This window comes from Moschus berezovskii, chromosome 10 (genome assembly GCF_049115385.1).
Source record: "Moschus berezovskii isolate FMDL1 chromosome 10, NW_MosBer_1.0, whole genome shotgun sequence".
Classification (NCBI taxonomy): Eukaryota; Metazoa; Chordata; class Mammalia; order Artiodactyla; family Moschidae; genus Moschus; species Moschus berezovskii.
The window spans coordinates 90,179,845-90,199,719 of record NC_142469.1 but is presented as its reverse complement, the minus strand read 5'-3'; the positions used below and the strand labels follow the sequence as shown (position 1 = coordinate 90,199,719).

At 43.7% G+C, this 19,875-nt stretch overlaps 1 protein-coding gene across 2 annotated transcripts in view; it reads left to right on the top strand.

The window, feature by feature from the left end:
- EPM2A (EPM2A glucan phosphatase, laforin) overlaps window positions 1–14,039 on the top strand; it is a 110,666-nt gene extending 96,627 nt beyond the window's left edge. The window contains exons 3-4 of one of the 2 annotated variants that reach the window (XM_055433346.2): window positions 4,032–4,273; window positions 13,138–14,039. In XM_055433346.2, coding sequence (XP_055289321.1) covers window positions 4,032–4,273; window positions 13,138–13,415 — 520 coding nt within the window. In that variant the 3' untranslated portion in view covers window positions 13,416–14,039. The remainder of the gene's footprint in view (window positions 1–4,031; window positions 4,274–13,137) is intronic. The other variant, XM_088840811.1, reaches the window with a different exon arrangement.
- Window positions 14,040–19,875: the final 5,836 nt, after the last annotated feature.

The following is a 19,875-nucleotide window of genomic DNA, read 5'->3' as shown; positions in this document are numbered from 1 at the left end:
ACACCCTGTTCCAACAACACAAGAGAAGACTCTACACATGGACATCACCAGATGGTCAACACCGAAATCAGATTGATGATATTTTTTTCAGCCAAAGATGGAGAAGCTCTATACAGTCAGCAAAAACAAGACCTGGAGCTGACTGTGGCTCAGATCATGAACCCCTTATTGCCAAATTCAGACTGAAATTGAAGAAAGTGGGGAAAACCACTAGACCATTCAGGTATGACCTAAATCAAATCCCTTATGATTATACACTGGAAGTGAGAAATAGATTTAAGGGACTAGATCTGATAGACAGTGTGCCTGATGAACTATGGACGGAGGTTCGTGACATTGTACAGGACACAGAAATCAAGACCATCCCCAAAAAAAGAAATGCAAAAAAAGCAAAATGGCTGTCTGAGGAGGCCTTACAAATACCTGTGAAAAGAAAAGAAGGGAAAAGCAAAGGAGGAAAGGAAAGATGTACCCATTTGAATGCAGAGTTCCAAAGAATAGCAAGGAGAGATAAGAAAGCCTTCCTCAGCGATCAATGCAAAGAAATAGAGGAAAACAATATAATGGGAAAGACTAGAGATCTCTTCAAGAAAATTAGAGATACCAAGGTAACATTTCATGCAAAGCTGGGCACAATAAAGGACAGAAATGGTATGGACCTAACAGAAGCAGAAGATATTACTAAGAGGTGGCAAGAATACACAGAAGAATTATACAAAAAAGATTTTTGTGACCCAGATAATCACAATAGTGTGATCACTCACCTAAAGCCAGACATCCTGGAATGTGAAGTCAAGTGGGCCTTTGGAAACATCACTACAAGCAAAGCTAGTGGATGTGGTGGGATTCCAGTGGAGCTATTTCAAATCCTGAAAGATGATGCTGTGGAAGTGCTGCACTCAATATGCCAGCAAATTTGGAAAACTCAGCAGTGGCCACAGGACTGCAAAAGGTCAGTTTTCATTCCAATCCCAAAGAAAGGCAATGCTGAAGAATGGTCAAACTACCACACAATTTCACTCATCTCACACCCTAGTAAAGTAATGCTCAAACTTTTCCAAGCCAGACTTCAGCAATACATGAACTGTGAACTTCCAGATGTTCAAGCTGGTTTTAGAAAAGGCAGAGAAACCAGAGATCAAATTGCCAACATCTGCTGGATAATCGAAAAAGCAAGAGAGTTCCAGAAAAACATCTATTTCTGCTTTATGGACTATGCCAAAGCCTTTGACTGTGTGGATCACAATAAACTGTGGACAATTCTGAAAGAGATGGGAAAAGCAGACCACCTGACCTACCTCTTGAAAAACCTGTATGCAGGTCAGGAAGCAACAGTTAGAACTGGACATGGAACAACAGACTGTATTCAAATAGGAAAAGGAGTACATTAAGGCTGTATATTGTCACCCAGCTTATTTAACATATATGCAGAGTATATCATGAGAAACGCTGGGCTGGAGGAAGCACAAGCTGGAATGAAGATTGCTGGGAGAAATATCAATAACCTCAGATATGCAGATGACACCACCCTTATGGCAGAAAGTGAAGAAGAACTAAAAGTGTCTTGATGAAAGTGAAAGAGGAGAGTGAAAAAGTTGGCTTAAAGCTCAGCATTCAGAAAACTAAGATCAGGGCATCTGGTCCCATAACTTCATGGCAAATTGATGGGGGAACAGTGGAAACAGTGGCTGACTTTATTTTGGGGGGCTCCTAAATCACTGCAGATGGTGAATGCAGCCATGAAATTAAAAGACGCTTACTCCTTGGAAGTAAAGTTATGACCAACCTAGATAGCATATTAAAAAGCAGAGACATTACTTTGTCAACAAAGGTCTGACTAGTCAAGGCTATGGCTTTTCCAGTAGTCATGTATGGATGTGAGAGTTGGACTATAAAGAGAGCTGAGCACAGAAGAATTGATACTTCTAAACTGTGGTGCTGCAGAAGACTCTTGAGAGTCCCTTGGATTGCAAGGAGATCCAACCAGTCCATCCTAACGGAAATCGGTCCTGGGAGTTCATTGGAAGGACTGATGTTAAAGCTGAGACTGCAGTATTTTGGCCACCTGATGGGAAGAGCTGACTCATTGAAAAGACCCTGATGTTTGGAAAGATTGAAGGCAGGAGGGTAAGGGGATGGCAGAGGATGAGATGGTTAGATGGCATCACCGACTCAATGACGTGTGTTTGGGTAAACTCCGGGAGTTGGTGATGGACAGGGAGGCCTGGCATGCTGTGATTCATGGGGTCGCAAAGTCCGACACGACTGAGCGACTGAACTGAGCTAAACTGAACTGGAGAAGGGAATGGCTACCCACTCCAGTATTCTTGCCTGGAAAATTCCATGGACAGAGGAGGCTAGTGGGCTATAGTCCATGGGGTTGCAAAGAGTTCAACATGACTGAGCAACTAACACTTTCACTTTTCCCCTCTTCAGGGCACCATGAAGTCTTTTCTGGGCTTCCAATGTTTCTCTTTGTTTAAAATTTTATCCTTTAAAAATTCCTACCCCCAGATGGCATCAGATTCCACAGGTTAATGGTTCAGTCCTAAAAGACACCCACCATACCCTCAACCTGTCCTTAGAAGTCAGTTGCAAGCCTAGGTTTGTTATCTGTGTTTCTGACTGACTGGCTACACACTGGGGATTCCCCATCCCCCTCCTTAGACTTTCATTTGATTAATTTTCTAGAGCAGGTCACAGAACTCAAAGAAACACTTTACTTACTAGATCACCAGTTTATTATAAAAGGATTTAACTCCGGAACAGTCAGATCTCAGAGATGCCTAGGGGAAGGCATGGGAAGGAGCAGAACTTCCATGTCCTCTGCTCTCCCATTATCCTGTATTCACCAACCTGGAGGCTCCCCAGACTTTGTTGTTTGAGTTTTTATGGAGGCTTCGTTTCATAGGCCTGGTTAATGAAATCACTGGTTAAAGATGACTGATTCAACCTCTAGTCCCTCTCCCTTCCCAGGAGATCAGGGGGTGGGATGAAAATGCCAACCCTGTAGTCACAAGGTTGGTGACCCTGGCAACCAGTCCCACCCTTAGCTGCATTTCAAAAATTACCTCATTAAGAAAAGACACCTTTATGGCTGTCATCACTTAGGAAATTTCCATGGATTTAGGAACTCTGTGTCAGATATGGGGATGAAGAACAAATATATATTTCTTATAATAAATCACGTATTCACAGTATATCTACTTATTTGTTGTTATTGTTTTTATAATGTCCTCTAATAAAATTTTATAGTTTTTTCTGGGTTAAAGACATTCCTAGATATTTTATAATTTTGTCATTATTTTTGAATAAGACTTCCCCTCCTCCTCCCAATCTAATTCTACCTGGCTATTAGTAGTACAGAGAATGGTTATTTGATTTTTGTGTATTTTCCTTCATCCAGATAATTTAATCTTAATACTTTTAATATTGTTCATAGCTCTTATAGTTGAATCTTTTTTTGACAGATATTCCTTCGACATTATAGCTTTAGATGCAGCATATAGAATAATGTTGAATACTAATAGAAATAATCCTTACTTTGATTTTATTTAAAAGAAGGTTGTTATTAGTTTCTCTTAATCTCATACTATTTGAACTTTTTATATAGAGCTTTAAACAGGAATGATTGCTGAAGTCTAGCACATATTTTCCAGAATTTATGATATAGTCATAGGAATTTTGCCCTTAATTTGTTAGTACTTTGAAGTATGTTGATGGATTTCCTAATATTGAACCACATATACATTCATGGACTAAGTATAACATGGTGGACTTATTTTAATATATTGCTAGATTTGGTTTCCTAATGCTTATACCCTGACTTTCTAGTCAATTGAATTATTTGTTTCCCTCAAAACGCCACCACCAGTATTTTTTTCTTTTAATAATAATATTGGGTCTCATGTTCTTAATACAGCTTTTCCTGTGCCCAGTGTTAAAGATTAACTGCATTTTAATACTGTATGTTTTATGCAGCTGCTATAACATCAACAATAGTTATAGTTGACTCCATGTGTTCTTTTTAGGATTCTACCAAATATCTGGCTGGGTAGCTGCCCTCGCCAAGTGGAACATGTAACCATCAAACTGAAGCATGAACTAGGGGTTACAGCTGTAATGAATTTCCAGACGGAATGGGATATTGTACAGAATTCCTCAGGCTGTAACCGCTACCCAGAACCCATGACGCCAGACACTATGATTAAGCTGTATAAGGAGGAAGGCTTGGCCTACATCTGGATGCCCACACCAGATATGAGCACGGAGGGTAAGTGTCCGAGGGAGCTTGTTGGATGTATTTCAGAGAAGCCCTTGTTGGTTTTTGCCTGTCTGTCTGTCTGCCTATCTACCTACCTACCTGCCTATAACTAAAAACCTGTATGTGAATGATAGATATGCAATAAATATAAGGTTTTGTAGTTAATATATTATATATATATATACACACACATATATATGGTATATATAAGATATATATATATATCTTTTGACACCTTGGCTAAGTTCTGTTTCACATTGGTTCTTTTAATTTATTTATTCATCAAACATATTTATTGTGTATCTACTATGTGTGTGGGGCCCTAGGCCGGTAGATGGGAATTCAAAGGTGAAGAAAAGCAGGCACAGCTCCTGTCCTCATGAAGCTATAGTCCAATAGGGAAGATAAGCAGTACTCAAATGGCTGCAAATAGAAATGTAAAGCTCTGGTCAGTTTTCTGATTAGAAAGTTACGTAGATACTGCAGTGAGAGCATGCACAGGCAAATCAGACCTCGGAAGAAGGGCCAGGGAAGGTTTTCTTGGGTGTGCTTGAGCTGCGATCGAAAGTGGGAGTTGGGCACAAGTGAGGTGGGCAGAGGCTCCCAGACAGAGGGAGTAGCTTGGGAAGAGTCCTCCTTGCAGGAGAGCACATGGTTTTGTAGGATCTGAAAGACGGTCAATGTGGCTGCAGGTCTGGGAAGAAGGGAGCAGAGTCCTGCAGGACTTGGGACACAAAACTTGAGACTCTATTCTTATGCAGTGAGAAGCAGTTGAAAGGGGGGGAGGCTGAGAGATGCCAAGATAACCTTTCTCCCCGCCACCCCCCAAAAGTGCCCTTTGATTGCAGTTTGGAGAATGTGGGGATGGGCCCGCAGCGGGTCTGGGGAGGCCAGTTAGGAAGTGGCTGCAGCAGTTAAGGTGAGAGGTAAGGAGAGAGCTGCAGCTCAGGGCAGGGTGGCAACAGTGATGCTTCCATTTGCTGCACAAACACTGGCTGGACCTGTCTCTGTGAAGAGGGAATTAGGTGTGACACGGGTGCTGCCAAGAATCGGAGACAAATAAGGAACAGTTTGATCTCACGGTAAGAGGCAGTAAGGCAAGTTCAAAGCTAATTAAAGTGCAAAGAAGAAGGTGATGAGGATGAGTCACGCGCGCTGGGAGGTTTATGGTGTGGGAGGAGAATTTCTGCAGAGAAGCACAGGGAGGCGATGTGAGTGTCCTGGGATTTGAGGTGGGTGTGGCAGGTCAACGTAGAGGGAGAAGGGGCATGCCGGGTGGGAGAAACGACCAAGGCACAGAGGCGTGGGATTTTAGAGGAATAATCTGTATTTCAGCCTGGTTGGGGAATAGGGTTCTTGAAGGAAAGGAGTGGAGATCTCTGAATACAAGAGAACAAGCTGCTGCTGCTGCTGCTGAGTCACTTCAGTTGTGTCCGACTCTGTGCGACCCCATAGATGGCAGCCCACCAGGCTCCCCCGTCCCTGGGATTCTCCAGGCAAGAACAGTGGAGTGGGTTGCCATTTCCTTCTCCAAGAGAACAAGCTACTCGAATAATATCAATCAGCTGCCAGCAGAGGGCAGCAGAGAGCTATGGACTGGCGCAGAATGAGGGCGTTTCAGTTCAGCTCAGTCGTGTCCGAATCTGCGACCCTGTGGACTGCTGCGTGCCAGGCTTCCCTGTCCATCACCAACTCTGGGAGCTTGCTCAAACGCATGTCCATCGAGTCGGTGATGCCATCCGACCATCTCATCCTCTGTCGTCCCCTTCTCCTCCTGCCTTCAACCTTTCCCAGCATCAGGGTCTTTTCCAATGAGTCAGTTCTTTGCATCAGGTGGCCAAAGTATTGGAGTTTCAGCTTCAGCATCAGTCCTTCTGAAAGCATTTGGTGAACTGCTATTCTAGAGGAAAGAAGGAAGACAAGGAAATGTTTCTATCATCAGTTGTCTTCCCCCCAAAATGCATTATGTATCAAACTCTGGTTTGAACAATTTCGAATGTTAACTCATTTAATTCTCACGACAAGAGTCCAGGCAGGTGTTGTTATCTCCATTTTGCTGAGAAAGAGAATGAGGGACAAAAAAGTTAAGTAACCTGGCTGGTCATACAGCAGAGACACAGCCTGGATTTCAACACACGCAGTCAGACTCAGAACACTGCACCTGCCACAGTGCAATGAAGCATCTCTACATGCTCATATGGACTCTTCATGCACTTTATACAGACTGCCATCCACACTTTCAACCTGCCATGTTCATCATCAGCTGGATCTAGATAAAGACATGAGTTTCTTGGTCTTCCCTGGTGTCTCAAAGGGTAAAGAATCCGCCTCCAATGCAGGAGACCTGAGTTCGATTCTTTGGTTGGGAAGATCCCCTGGGGAAGGGAATGGCTACCCACTCCAGTACTCTGGCCTGGAGAATTCCATGGACTGATGATCCTGGCAGGCTACAGTCCATGGGGTCGCAAAGAGTCGGACACAACAGAGCAAACTTCACTTTCATTTGACGAGTTTTTAGGGAGATAGCTTGTCTCCCCAGTCAATACTCCAAGATGTAGGTGGGGGTGGGGGACTCTGACAGTCTTAGCACCATGGCCGTCTTGACTCTTTATGAATATTTATGGTCCTGCTGGCCAGGCCAGGCCCCTCAATGGGTCTGTCTGAACTGAACTATCACTGGGGATGAGGTATTATTTTTCTTTCTGAAGGTTTGGTTGGTTGGTTACTCTTCTTGGTAATGAATGCTGATCCAAAGAAGCGTGATTTAGCTTTGAGAGCTCTGTCTTTTTTCAAGGAATTAAAAAAAACCCAAAACATTATTTGCACAGAAAAGCACAGTGAACCTGGGTCATATTTGCCCTGTCCAGTTTGCTTCTCTGGCTTCAAAACTGAGAAGGTTGTTAGGATAGTGTGCCCATAGCTTCCAGGGAGAGTTTTGATTTTCACTTCTTTGGTTGTGATCTTCTAGCTTCGTTATCCCATCGGAATAAGATGTGAGACTAGGCTCAGAGAAGCTGAGATAAATATGGCCTGCCCTACCCCATGCACTGATTACCCTAAAACCCTGCTAACTGGTAGGCAATTTGCTCGATAGTTTGGGAATATGCAGAAGCCTGAGGGAAAATGCTATCTCCAAGGAGTCACTGTAATTGTATTAAAATCTTGTCGGGGTCATGGAGTCACCAGGACCCATGCGTACAATGGACTGTCTTTCATACTGAGGCAGTTTGGAAACAAGAGAAATGGCAGCAAAATGAAAGCTCCCACTTGAAAAAAGCCAAAACCCAAGAGTAAAGAGCTTCTTTGGTTCAGCAAAACCTGGGGGAGTAATCAAAGGGTTAACAACCGCTCCTGAATTGCAGAGGAATTTTTGACCAATAGATCAATCTCCGTGGCTCACAACATTAGCACAATGAACACATAGATTAATTCAGCTGAATATTTTTAGAACTCTAGAGAAAAATCCATCTGGAAGTGTTTTGAGCCACAGCATAATGCTGTCAGATAAAGTCTGAGAAGGAAGACAGTTTGTTAGGCCTGACTGTCACCACTGGCTGTCACAGACCTGTTATAATCAATTGTGCCATCGAGTCTCACTCTTGTACTTTTTGTCATGCAGAAGGGTTGGGATTGTTTAGGTTTTTTTTCTCTTCCGTAAAAAAAAAAAATTTTTTTTTTTCGTTTGTCTTTCACCTGAGAAACAAAAAGCTCCCAAATGTAGCACTCCCCTGAACACATAAATTCTGTTCAATAGAAGTAAGTTATCCTTCACACAGGAAGTACTCAGACTGTGTTTTGACCTCTGTCAGCGCAGTGCCCTTTATAACAGACGGTCTAACCTTGCCTCCCAGATGGGTTAATATGCTCTCCAGAGTCCTTGCCCACCCCGGTCTGAGTATTTTCTCTGACTCAACACACTAAATGCAGTGTTGCCATGAGGCAAAGGCACTGACCCTGGAGCCACGGCACCTGGGCGTGAGCCTCATCCCCCTGGAGCAGCTGTGTGATAGGGGCAGACTTGGAGAATGGGGAGTAAGAATATCTGCTTTACAGGATTATAACAGTAGAATGAGATAATTGATATGGAAGAGCTTTGAAAATTCCAAATTTGGGGCCATATTATCAGTGCTTGTTCTTCCGTTTCTATTAAAGGGTGTTATAGATAACAGGGACCTTATCTATATTAAAGAAAAGAAGATGCACTCAAATTAAACTGTAATATATTTGACATTAATCTGCCTCTAGATTAAGAAAGGAAAGACATGTGTGTGTGTGTGTGTGTGTGTGTTGAAAAGGCTGAAACTTGTGCCAGGAACAATTTCTTTCAGGGTCAGCCTTAGGTCAACCTCAGATATCTTCAGGGACCCCCAAAAGCCATTCCAGAGTTGGATTAACTTGGAGGAGATGTGGACCAGAAATTAGATAAGAAGGGTCTTGGATCCTGTCTCAGATCAGATCGGTATTAATGGTTTTGTTTTACTTTGTTTTAATTCATGTATTCAGTGAATGTTTATTGAGCATCTATGGGGAGTCAAGGCCTGTTTTAAATTCCAAAGTAAAAATCACAGATGGTGGAGTGTTTTGTTGGACATGCACTGGCTTAAAATTTTTCAACTTACTTGCCAACATTTAAAATTTGGAATATTTTACATTAAAAAAAAGTCACTGGTTCTCTCTTGCCTTGGGGGTATTATTGTTTTTAAAAATGGAAGCATTTTATTGAATTAAATTCCATCTGGAGGCTAAACATATGAAACATTCAAGTTAGGGGCTCTGGTTGACGCTGGCTTTATTGTGTGAGCCGTGATCCTGGGCACCCTGGTGTGATTCCTCGGTGGGTTATGTATGAGAAATGGAATATTTCCTGCCATATCAGTAAAGAAGGATGTCAAGTCATCCTTGAAAACAGCCCTCTGGGTGAGCTCGTGAGGTCAAAGGGCACTGAGGAAGACGAATACCGATAATCCACAGCCCCCAGACTGCAGTCACTCCCTCTGGTTGAGCCCACAGGAGCTCAGGATGTGAAGAGAACAGGATACTGGCCCAGAATAGCTCAGATGCATATGAAAGGAATGGTTCCAGTGAGCTCAGACTCTTGCATCTTCCCCTACATAGAAAAGATACATTCCTTACCTGGGGACATCTGGTTTCCTTTACTTAACAATCATCTTTTGATGTTCACACTCCCTGCCCTTTGTTGTAAAACTTCTATATAACCTGGCTCATCCCCTTGCCTCCTTGGAGCAGCTCAGGGTGCCATGAGATGCTGTCTCCCGGGCTTGAAGTCCTAAAAATTCCCATCAAATAAAACATGACTCCCAACTTTTAGGTTGTGATTATTTTTTTCAAGATGACGTGTATTTGCTCAGGCTCCCTAGAATGGGTTTTCAAGCAAGAAGACATGCATGTGTAGGGCACAGGCAGCTGTCTGAGTAGGGACAGAGATGCTGAGCCCCAGGGAGGGTGTCACTGTCACATTGGGGTGACAGCTGCTACATGACTAGGGAAGTGGGGGACAGAGGCTCACTGGGGCTTCACATTGGCTGCATGGGGGCCAGCAAGCCAACCAGGGACCAGGTAGGTTAGGGAAGAGAGTAGTACAGAGGTTAAAACCAGAGACTCCAGAATCTGGACGACTGGGTTGGAGTGGCCATTAAGGAATAACCTTGCACAAATTTCTGATATAGCTGAGGGTGATAATAGTGCCAGCCCCATATTTGTTGAGAAGTGGCTGTAAAGGAGCTATTGCACGCAGAGCTTAGAACAGCGCTCAGCAGATCGAAAGAGCTCAGTACATGTTTGCTGTCATCAATCAAAGTGAAGTGAAATGGAAGTCATTCAGTCGTGTCCAACTCTTTGCAACCCCATGGACTGTAGCTAGCCCACCAGGTTCCTTTGCCCTTGAAATTCTCCAGGCAAGAATACTGGAGTGGGTAGTCCTTCTCTTCTCCAGGGGATCTTCCCAACCCAGGAACTGGGCTCGAGTCTCCGCATTGCAGGCTGATTGTTTACTGTCTGAGCCACCAATCAGAGCAGGGTCAAAATAAAGAAGGGCTCCAACTGAGGCCAGGCTGAGATGGGTGGGCATCCTAAATAGGCTAGTGGCCCTTTTTATTCTTTCTTCATGTTATTTAAGTAAGTGTTCGGCAGTTCTTAAGTGGGACAGCTCAGTGATTCTAGGAGAAGACCTCTAGTGGGTGAGACCTGTGTTTAAACTGGGAACCTTCTGGAGTTTCCGAGTGGCAGCTGACATTTACATTCCAGGATTATGTGTCTGAGCTCCTGAACCTTAAACTAACACAAATCCTTTCTCAACTTCTAAAATACCTGTTGAAGAATCTTTTACAGATAAAAAGGAAAGGGGGAAATACTAGGTCATTTTGGCCACTTGGTGCAGACCCTTCCTTGGGGTACTTCTGGCCAGAGAGAAGGTCAAGGGAGGGGATTCTGATGGGTCTATGTAGACCTGGCCAGGGCAGGCTGGTCCTGATGCTACAGAAGCTGAGCATTAACTCCGGGTCTCTGACTCCAGCAGCTCCTCTTGCCAATGGCCACTGTGGTCTACTTGTATATTGGGCATTTACTGAAAACTCCCATTAAAAATGTTTCTGTTTATTCCCTGGCAATGAACATGGAAACTGGAGAGGCAACTGTAATGGGGAACTTGAGAAGTGATGCCAGCTGTACCAGGAGCAGAAAGAGCCCAAGCTTCCAGGATCCATCACTGGAAGTTCCCTTCCTGACCAACAGTCCTTAAACTTCTAACACCCCCTGCCTCCACGGAAGAGAAGTTCTGCATTCGAACAGGCCTCACAGTTACCAGCAGGGTCACTCACGCAGACCTTGGAGGTTTTGCCTCATCTGATTTTCCAACTCAAATAGTGGACCAAATACGCAGTCCTCTCCCTGAGACGTCCGGCGAGCCCGCTTTCTGATACATAGGGTGTCTTGCACCTTGGTGCATCTCTGGTGTTACTTCTCTGCCTCTAGGAGAGTGCTGTGAGTAACCGGCTGTATGGCAGGCCCCCCAAGCTCTGTCCTCAGAGCACCCTGAACCAAGCACAGAGGCATAGATCAATTAAAGTTTACGGCACAGTTTGGACTCAGAAGTCAAGCAAGGCCTAGGGGCTAGTGTGGCTTCAATTCAGATGCCCTCAGGGACCAGGCAGGGAACATGAAAGTGTGGCAACAGGCACTGGGGAGAGATGGAGCAGCAGGAACTGTGAAGTGTGCTCTGCTTAAATCATTCCTGTTAAAACCATCTCTAAACTGCCCTGTGGGGCCTTTAAATTCCTTAGTCAGAGGGAGTAACAGAACACCGGTAGCTACTAACATCCTTTTTGGCTTCCTTATAGATCTCCGGCTCTGAGATCATTGCAGGGTGGGCCTGAAGCTTACTCCCCTTCTGTCACAGTAGAGTAGTCACTGGGAGGGTCTTCAGGCCACAGGGGAGTTTTTGGTAACTGTCTCCTTCTAAGGGGCCTGATTGCAGTGTGTTGTGCTGGCCCCTTCAAGGCACTTGCATTTTAAAAAAAAGGACATCTAAGGAAAGTTTAAACTTACCTGAGCAGCTTCATGGGAGAATTCTAGGCCTCAGTGAGGGAGGGGCATTTCCTACCTCTGCAGTCATCCAGTGGGATGGTAAGTGTGAAGGCTGGACAGGATTTCTCCGTGGCCCTCGAAAGGTCCCCCCAGGGCTGTGGTGTCTCTGTGTGGGTGAGGACAGAGAGCAGCTGGGGGATGTGAGATCAGAGCACACAGTTTTCACCCAAGTCTCTGTATAGTTTCCCTCTTCTACCCATCCTCCACCTTCCAAAAATAATCCACCAGATTCATTTTGCTCTGAGAATCTGAGAGCAGAAGAAACTCTAGGTATCTAAGAGTTTGCTGGCTTTAGGGTGCTCTCTGTCCCTAGGATGATAGAGAGGGCGTGGGTCCAATGGCCTCAGCAGAGCATTATATATCCTGTCTCAGAGTGCTGAGGGGAAGACACTGGACATCTAATCATCAAGACAGGAGCCACAGGGCAGCAACACCTATAATCACAATTGCCCAGTAAAGGGAAACTGAATCAGTTCTAATACACACTGTGAAGGTGATGGTGGTTTAGTCACGAAGTCGTGTCCGACTCTTTGCGACCCCATGGACTGTAGCCCACCAGGCTCCTCTGTCCATGGGAATTCCCAGGCAAGAATGCTGGAATGGGTTGTCATTCCCTTCTCCAAAGGATCTTCCTGACCCAGGGATCGAAGCCAGGTCTCCTGTGTTGCAGGTGGATTCTTTACTGCTGAGCTACCAGGGAAGCCCCAATACACACTGTTATCATGAGGGAATACATAAATGGCTATCCCACGTGTGTCAATTAACAAGTTAGCCATTCCCTTGGACAAATCAAAATTAGCTTATGTCGGATGAGGCAGATGGACTCCTTTAACCAATAGGGACTAATTCTGTTTTGCATTTACCTGGAAGGTACTATTGGATTAAAGGAGATTCAAGTGATAGGACCTGTGAGCTTCTCTTTGAAATCCTTTAAACCTCTGCCCAGACCCCTCTGATAGATGAAAGGACCCATGCTTCTGAGGCTAGGCGCTAGTGAATTTCCCTTTGAAGGGAGGTTTGCACGGATGCGGGCTCACTCAAAAGAGCAGCAAAATCCAGTGACAATCCCGGCTGCTCTTTCCACTTTATGACGAGCAGGTTCTGCTATCGTCTCACCGTTTCCTTCTACACGAGGGAGGGAAGCAAGCTCCTCCGTGCCCGCCTCTCCCGCCGAAATGCCGCGATTCTGGGTTGCGCCGCAGGAGTGACTATTAGGGGCGGCCCGGGGTGGTTCGGTCTCACCGGTCTGTGCTGTGCTCTCTCCACCGCAGGCCGCGTCCAGATGCTGCCGCAGGCGGTGTGTCTCCTGCACGCGCTGCTGGAGAAGGGACACACGGTGTACGTGCACTGCAACGCCGGCGTGGGGCGCTCCACCGCCGCCGTGTGCGGCTGGCTGCAGTACGTGCTGGGCTGGAGCCCCAGGAAAGTGCAGTATTTCCTCGTGGCCAAGAGGCCGGCGGTGTACATTGACGAAGAAGCCCTGGCCCGCGCAGAGGAAGACTTTTATCAGAAATTCGGGAAGATTCGGTCTTCCGTGTGCGGTGTGTAGGGTGATGATGGATCCGCCTCCCTCCCTCCGGGTTTCCTTAGGAAGCCTGGAGTGAAGCTAGTTGCTGACCTAGAAGCCAAGATACTTCCTCGACTGGAAAAACAGGCCCTGCCACCCCCGCTCCCCCCACCCCCCAATCCCGACCCGCCTTTAGTCTGGGGCTGACTTTGAGCTCTGCTTTGGTTGAACTGGATCTTCTTTGAAATATTTTGCAAAGGGTGCTGTGACTGATCCCGAGAAAAATCCACTAGCAGTTGGGCTGTGCAGTGCGGTTCCAGCATCAGATGGAAAGGGAACGGGCTCAGGTCTGTGCCGGCAGGCAGATGGTCCCTGCTGAACGGTCAGTGCTTTGCTGTCCTGTGAACGCACCACTGCTTTGGCTTGTTGCCTTGTGACTTGGCAGGCAGAAGAAAAGTTCGGGAGTTACCTAGATGTTACACACACACACACACACACACACACATGCACACATCTTTTATGCTGAACTGAAATGGAATTATAAAATAAGAATTGGTCAGTTGGCCAAAGAAGAGAATAGAGTGGGTGAGAGCCTGGACTATGATAAAGGGAGAGCCCCATATGACCCCAAACGATGACTTTCTAGCCTTTTTTTTTTTTTTTTTTTGCATCCTACTTCAGAGTTATTAAAACGTATTCCAAAGCCTCACCTTCCTTCTGTATGCACAACCCAGTGTGATGGCCTCAGTAACCTTATTATCTTTATGTGTTTTAGCTGAGGCTCTGTGAGCAGAGCTAGGATGCCCAGGTCTCAAGGCTGGTCAGGGATGAGCTGGAGTTTATCACCCAGGTTTATTTGACTCAGTGTTGTGAAAAGGACAACACCTGTGGTGTTGCTGGCACATTTTCGTGAGTTCAGCCTCTCCCAGTGGAAGGTCAATTTGTCTGCAGCAGTTTCTGCAGTGAGAAATGGAGCAGTGTTCTAACAGTCACCATAGAATTCAGGAAAGTTAGTTATCCTAATTTAAACCACAGTGGGCTGTCTCCAGGCCAGAGTGGCCCAAGCCATACATCACTCACAAGAGGAGCTGTGTTCCCAGAAGGGCCCCAAGTGCCAAAGTCCATAGTTAATTGTTTCACAGATTAGGGGTGATCCTGGTTTACCCTCAGTTTAATGCAGAACAGTTGCTGTGCCTCCAGACAGTGTAATTCACTATCTGGGGCTCTATAAGAAATTCAGATTAATAAGATTTTGGAGAAGGCAATGGCAACCCACTCCAGTAGTCTTGCCTGGAGAACCCCAGGGACAGAGGAGCCTGGTGGGCTGCCATCTATGGGGTCACACAGAGTCAGACACGACTGAAGCGACTTAGCAGCAGCAGCAGCTTTCAAAAAGCTCATAGCCTAGAAGCATCCGTATGTTCAATCAGGTGCACTGCAGGGTTGAACTAGTAATGATTGGCTGGTATGGGAAAGGGGAAATAATTTTTATTGGGTGCCTCTTATGTGCTGGATGCTTTACAATCTTATGTAATGTGATCTTCATGGTACCCCATGTGGAAGGTTTTTATTATCTCTGTTACAGAGATGAGGAAACTAAGACTCACAGAGATGAAATCAACTGTCCTCAGTCATGTGGTGAATAAATAGATGAAATACGATCAGGTTTGTTTGACTCAGAGCCGTACTTTTTCTGTTAACCTACAATGCTTATTTATTTTTCTGCTCCTTCTTTTCTTCCATAAATATTTATTGATAGTTGTGAGAGAGTCTGATTTAGGAAGTATAGAGGCAAGATGGACAAAAGATGAGTTCCAGAGGAATTCAGAGGAGGGAGAGGTGTCCTGTAACTGGGACTCAGAGGAAATGGTGTTTCATTTGAGCAGAGAAGGCTAGGCAGGACAAATGTATCCTATGATTTTCAGAGTAAAATTTATAAGCTAGGATTATATAATGTGAAGACCAGCTCACTTGCTAAAAACAAGTAGAAATAACTACTGTGTTCAAGTAACCCATTTATAGTCATAACATGTTTGGTAAAATTTAATCTTAAAAATGGAATATTTCTAATTATGTAAATGTGTGTGTGTATATGTGAATTTCTTTAATGTTTAGGAAGTCCAGCTATGTAACTTCCACTATAGAAAGACATTTTTTTTGGGGTAGATTTTTCCCTGTTTTGCTTTGATAGACAAAATCAGTTTAGGGCTATTAAAAAATGTTTTGGAACAACTTCCCGTCCTCAATGAATGGGATGGCCAATGTATTTAAAAATCACCTGCAACTTTTGCTAAATAAAAGCATTAAAAATGACCTCTGTGTACAGGATTTTTAAAATGTTTCTAACTTAGTCTGAAATCTCAAGGAACAAACTGTTTCCTTATTTGAAAAAGAGGCAGTTGGCTGAGCTAAATTGTTTCTTCCTTATCACTCTCACTTTCTCATTAGTTGATCAAAATGGGCAGTTACAGGACAAAAGAAAGTCAAAGGGGAGGACACCACAAAGACGTGAAGATGGGAAGCTCAAGGGTGTGTCAGATAAAATCAAAGTGATGTTGTGCCATTAGCTGCTTGTCACTGGCATTTACAACACTCTTCAGTCACACATTTTTCAAAGAAAATCATAACATCTCACTCAGTGTAAAGAAATGTCCAAATAAGTTTATTTTCTCTTAGACTCGAAACATTTTCCTATAATTATTTTGTGTGCTAACGTTAGGAAAAATTTAAAAAAGAAACACTCTTTTCATTAACATTAAGGTATGGGTGAAAACTATTTGGTTTGACCATTTTAAGAAAAAATGATGAAAAAATGTGGTTAGGATTTTGGAAACTATAGGAAGTAATGAAGGGGGAAAAATTGAGGATGAGCTCACTAGGAAATGAGAAATTGCCATACATGAAAAAATACTGAATAACTAAACAGAGTCAGTTTGATCAGAAATTAGAACTGAAAATATCTTTGGAGATAATCTAGTTTGATTCCTTTATTTTACAGAGGATCAAACTCAGAGACCTCAAATAACTCTTCCTGCAGCAAAAAAAAAAAAAAAAAATGAGGACCGGTGGAAAGTGATGAGCTAGAGAGATAGGTCAGGAGATTTCTTGCCGTGTTGATGGGTTGTAGGAGAGTTTCATGGGAGTGAGAGCAGACAGTGTTGTTAGTGGGGAAGAATTGGTGGGAGGATTAATGGAACCTGGAGTAAGTGGAAGAGAAATGGCTAAAATTAGAAAAAGCAAAGAACAGCAAAATTTCCGAAAGAAGAAAAAGCAGATGTTTCCTTTTATAACGATACTACTGGTGAGATTGAGAAGGAAGTTGTGAATGTGGAAATGGGGGATAGGGGTAGGATCAAGGTTATGTTCCCTGGATGGAGGGCCACGCTAAGTATCCAACTACTTCTCTATGGGACTGGATCACAATTGGAAAAAGGATCAGCTTGCTGTAGTGTGTTGACCAAATAGAGGGGTGGGATGCATAGTGGCTTATTACCTGCTGGGAAAAAAGAGAAAATCTGATAGGAGATGGATTAAGAATAAAAAAAAGAATGACTGGTGAAACTACCTCTCATTACAACAAAAATAATGGCAATAATAGAACAACAGTGACAACTTTTTTCCCTCCTCCCCCAAACCATTACTCCAGAAGTCTTCCCCAATCCGGTTAATATAAATATTGCAGAGTTTCAGTTTCAGACCTCAATGGAATCAAGTCATTCTCATTTTTTGTTTTCTTTTTTTTTTTCTATTCCAGGTTTCCATTTTTATTGATCTGATTGCTGAGAAATCTTGGTGGTGATAAGTCATTTTTCGCCCCGTTCTTCCTTTCAAACCTTACATTTAATCTATCAGGAAAACCTGTCACCTCACCTGTCGAAATATCTATAGAGCCTGACTATGTTTTACCTCCTCCCTCAAACAACCCTAGGTAAGGCCACCATGATCTGTAGACTGGACTTCAGAACCAGCCTCCTCCCTGCCCATGTCTTACCTTGCCTCTCCTCCTCCCCTTACCAAGCTCATAAGTGGCCAGGGCGATCCTATAAATGTATGTCAGATCATAACACTCCCGTGCTCACAACCTCCAGTGTCTTGCTTTGTCACTCAGAATAAAAGGACCCCACAACCTGGTCCCCTGTTATGTCTCTGACCTAAACTCCCACTGCTTTCTGCCTCACTCTGCTCTACCCACATTGGCCGTCTTGCTCCTTGATTATTCCGTGTAGACTCCTACTTCAGGGCACTTGCACTTACTCTTCTCTCTGCCCAGAGTGGTCTTTTTCCTTGTATGCGCAGGGCTCACTCCCATCCCTTCTCCAGCAATGCTTCTCCACACCACCCTACTAAAATGACCACACCCAGCCCCAGCCTCCCACTCCTCATTCTCTGCTTCATTTTTCTTCATGGACATAGTACTGGCTGGTATATCACATCATTTGCTTATTTGTTTTATTGTCTGTGTTCTCTTACTACAAATGTAAAAATCATAAAGGCCAAAATTTGTATTCGTTTTGTTTGAAGAAGGAAATGGCAACCCACTCCAGTACTCGTGCCTGGAAAATCCCATGGATGGAGGATCCTGGTAGGTTATAGCCCATGGGGTCGAAAAGAGTCAGACATGACTGAGCAACTTCACATTAATCATAACATAATGTTTGGTGATGTACTTACACTGCCTGTAACGGAGCTCGGTATCGTTTGATGAGTTAAGGCCATGAGTAGCTAGTAACTACTGAAAGCATACGTGGTCCATGTAAGTCTAAGTGCTTTATATATATCAGCATATTTCATCTTCCCAGCAAATCCTATGAGGTAAATATTATGACTATCCCCATTTTACAGATAAGAAATCTAGAGTCACAGAGAAAATGTGAACTTATTCTAAGGCAAGCAGGACAGTTTCACCCCTGGTTTGGTGGTGTCCCTGCTCAGTTGTTAAGTCATGTCTGACTCTCTGCAACCCCACAGACTGTAGCCCTCTATGCTCGTCGGTCCATGGGATTTCCCAGGCAAGAATACTGGAGTGGGTTGCCATTTCCTTTTCCAGGGAATCTTCCTGACCCAGCAACTGAACCTGAGTCTTATTCATTGGCAGGAGGATTCTTTACCACTGAGCCACCAGGGAAGACCCTTGGGCCAAGTTTTTTTTTTTAACACCAAAAACATTTTGTATTTTATTCAAAACCCTAACACAAAATGCATTCAGAACTTTCTTTGGTTGAATAATTAGCTGTTTTTAATTATGTAAGATTGTTCATAGTTTGGTGGTAAAAGTGTGTTTGTGTATTTCATATCATTAATCTTCTACTGAGCAACTCTTATTGGTCAGCTGCTCAGTCATGTCTGATTCTTTGTGACCGCATGGACTGCAGCATGCCAGGCTTCCCTGTCCTTCATCATTTCCTAGAGTTTGCCCAAAGTCATGTCCATTGAGTCAGTGAGGCCATCCAACCATCTCATCCTCTGTCATCCCCTTGTCCTTCTGCCTACAGTCTTTCCTAGCACCAGGGTCTTTTCTAATGAGTCAACTCTTTGCATCAGATGGCCAAAGTATTGGAGCCTCAGCTTTAGTATCAGTGCTTCCAATGAATATTCAGGATTGATTTCCTTTGGAATTGACTGGTTTGATCCCCTTGCAGTCCAAAAGTCTCAAGTCTTTTTCAACACCACAGTTCGAAAGCATCAATCCTTCTCCTTTGGTGCTCAGCCTTCTTTATGGTCTAACTCTCACATTCATACATGACTACAGGAAAAACCATATCAACTCTTATCACCTTCTAAAGATGTCATGTTAGTTTTTATTGCTTTTTTTCCCTTTGATTTCTTAGCATTAATTTAGTGTCAACATAAAATATGTGTTTACATTATAGTAGGCATAGAATAGTTAAACAGTTAGGCTCCTGTCTAGAAGATATGATAGAGTACCTAAGAATCTGTCCAATGCGGAAAAGCTTTAAACTCAAACACGATCGGGAAGTTATCATTTGCCTTAAAGGACAGAAACCGAAGAACAAAATCCAGAGACAGCTGAAGGAATATTTGGAGGCAGACAGAAAATGTGGGGACACTCAAGTAACAGGCAAGATGAATTCCTGTACTATCAGTTCAGTTCAGGACTGAACTGAACTGAACTGATAGTCATATCAGGCATTATAGCAACATTACTAAAGGAAATACTACTTGGCATTCAGTGAGTAAGATTGTGGTCATTTAAAACCTGAGCTGTAAATGATTAGTATTGAATGACCTGGTATGGATTACAAAAAAGAAATTTAGAACAAACTGGACAGTGAAAGAATAAAGAGCTGAACCAAGCACAGCACAGAACAGGTAATTGTCATTGTCACACTTATCAAGGCTTTCATCAGTTCCTAGTGAGAGAAAACCCAAAACTCACTGAATAAAATTTAGCTCAATAGAATCTATTTTTCATTCAATAGAGACCCCTATTGTTGCTTTCTTAAAGCTAAATGACAAATCCAAAGATGGATTGATGGTCCAG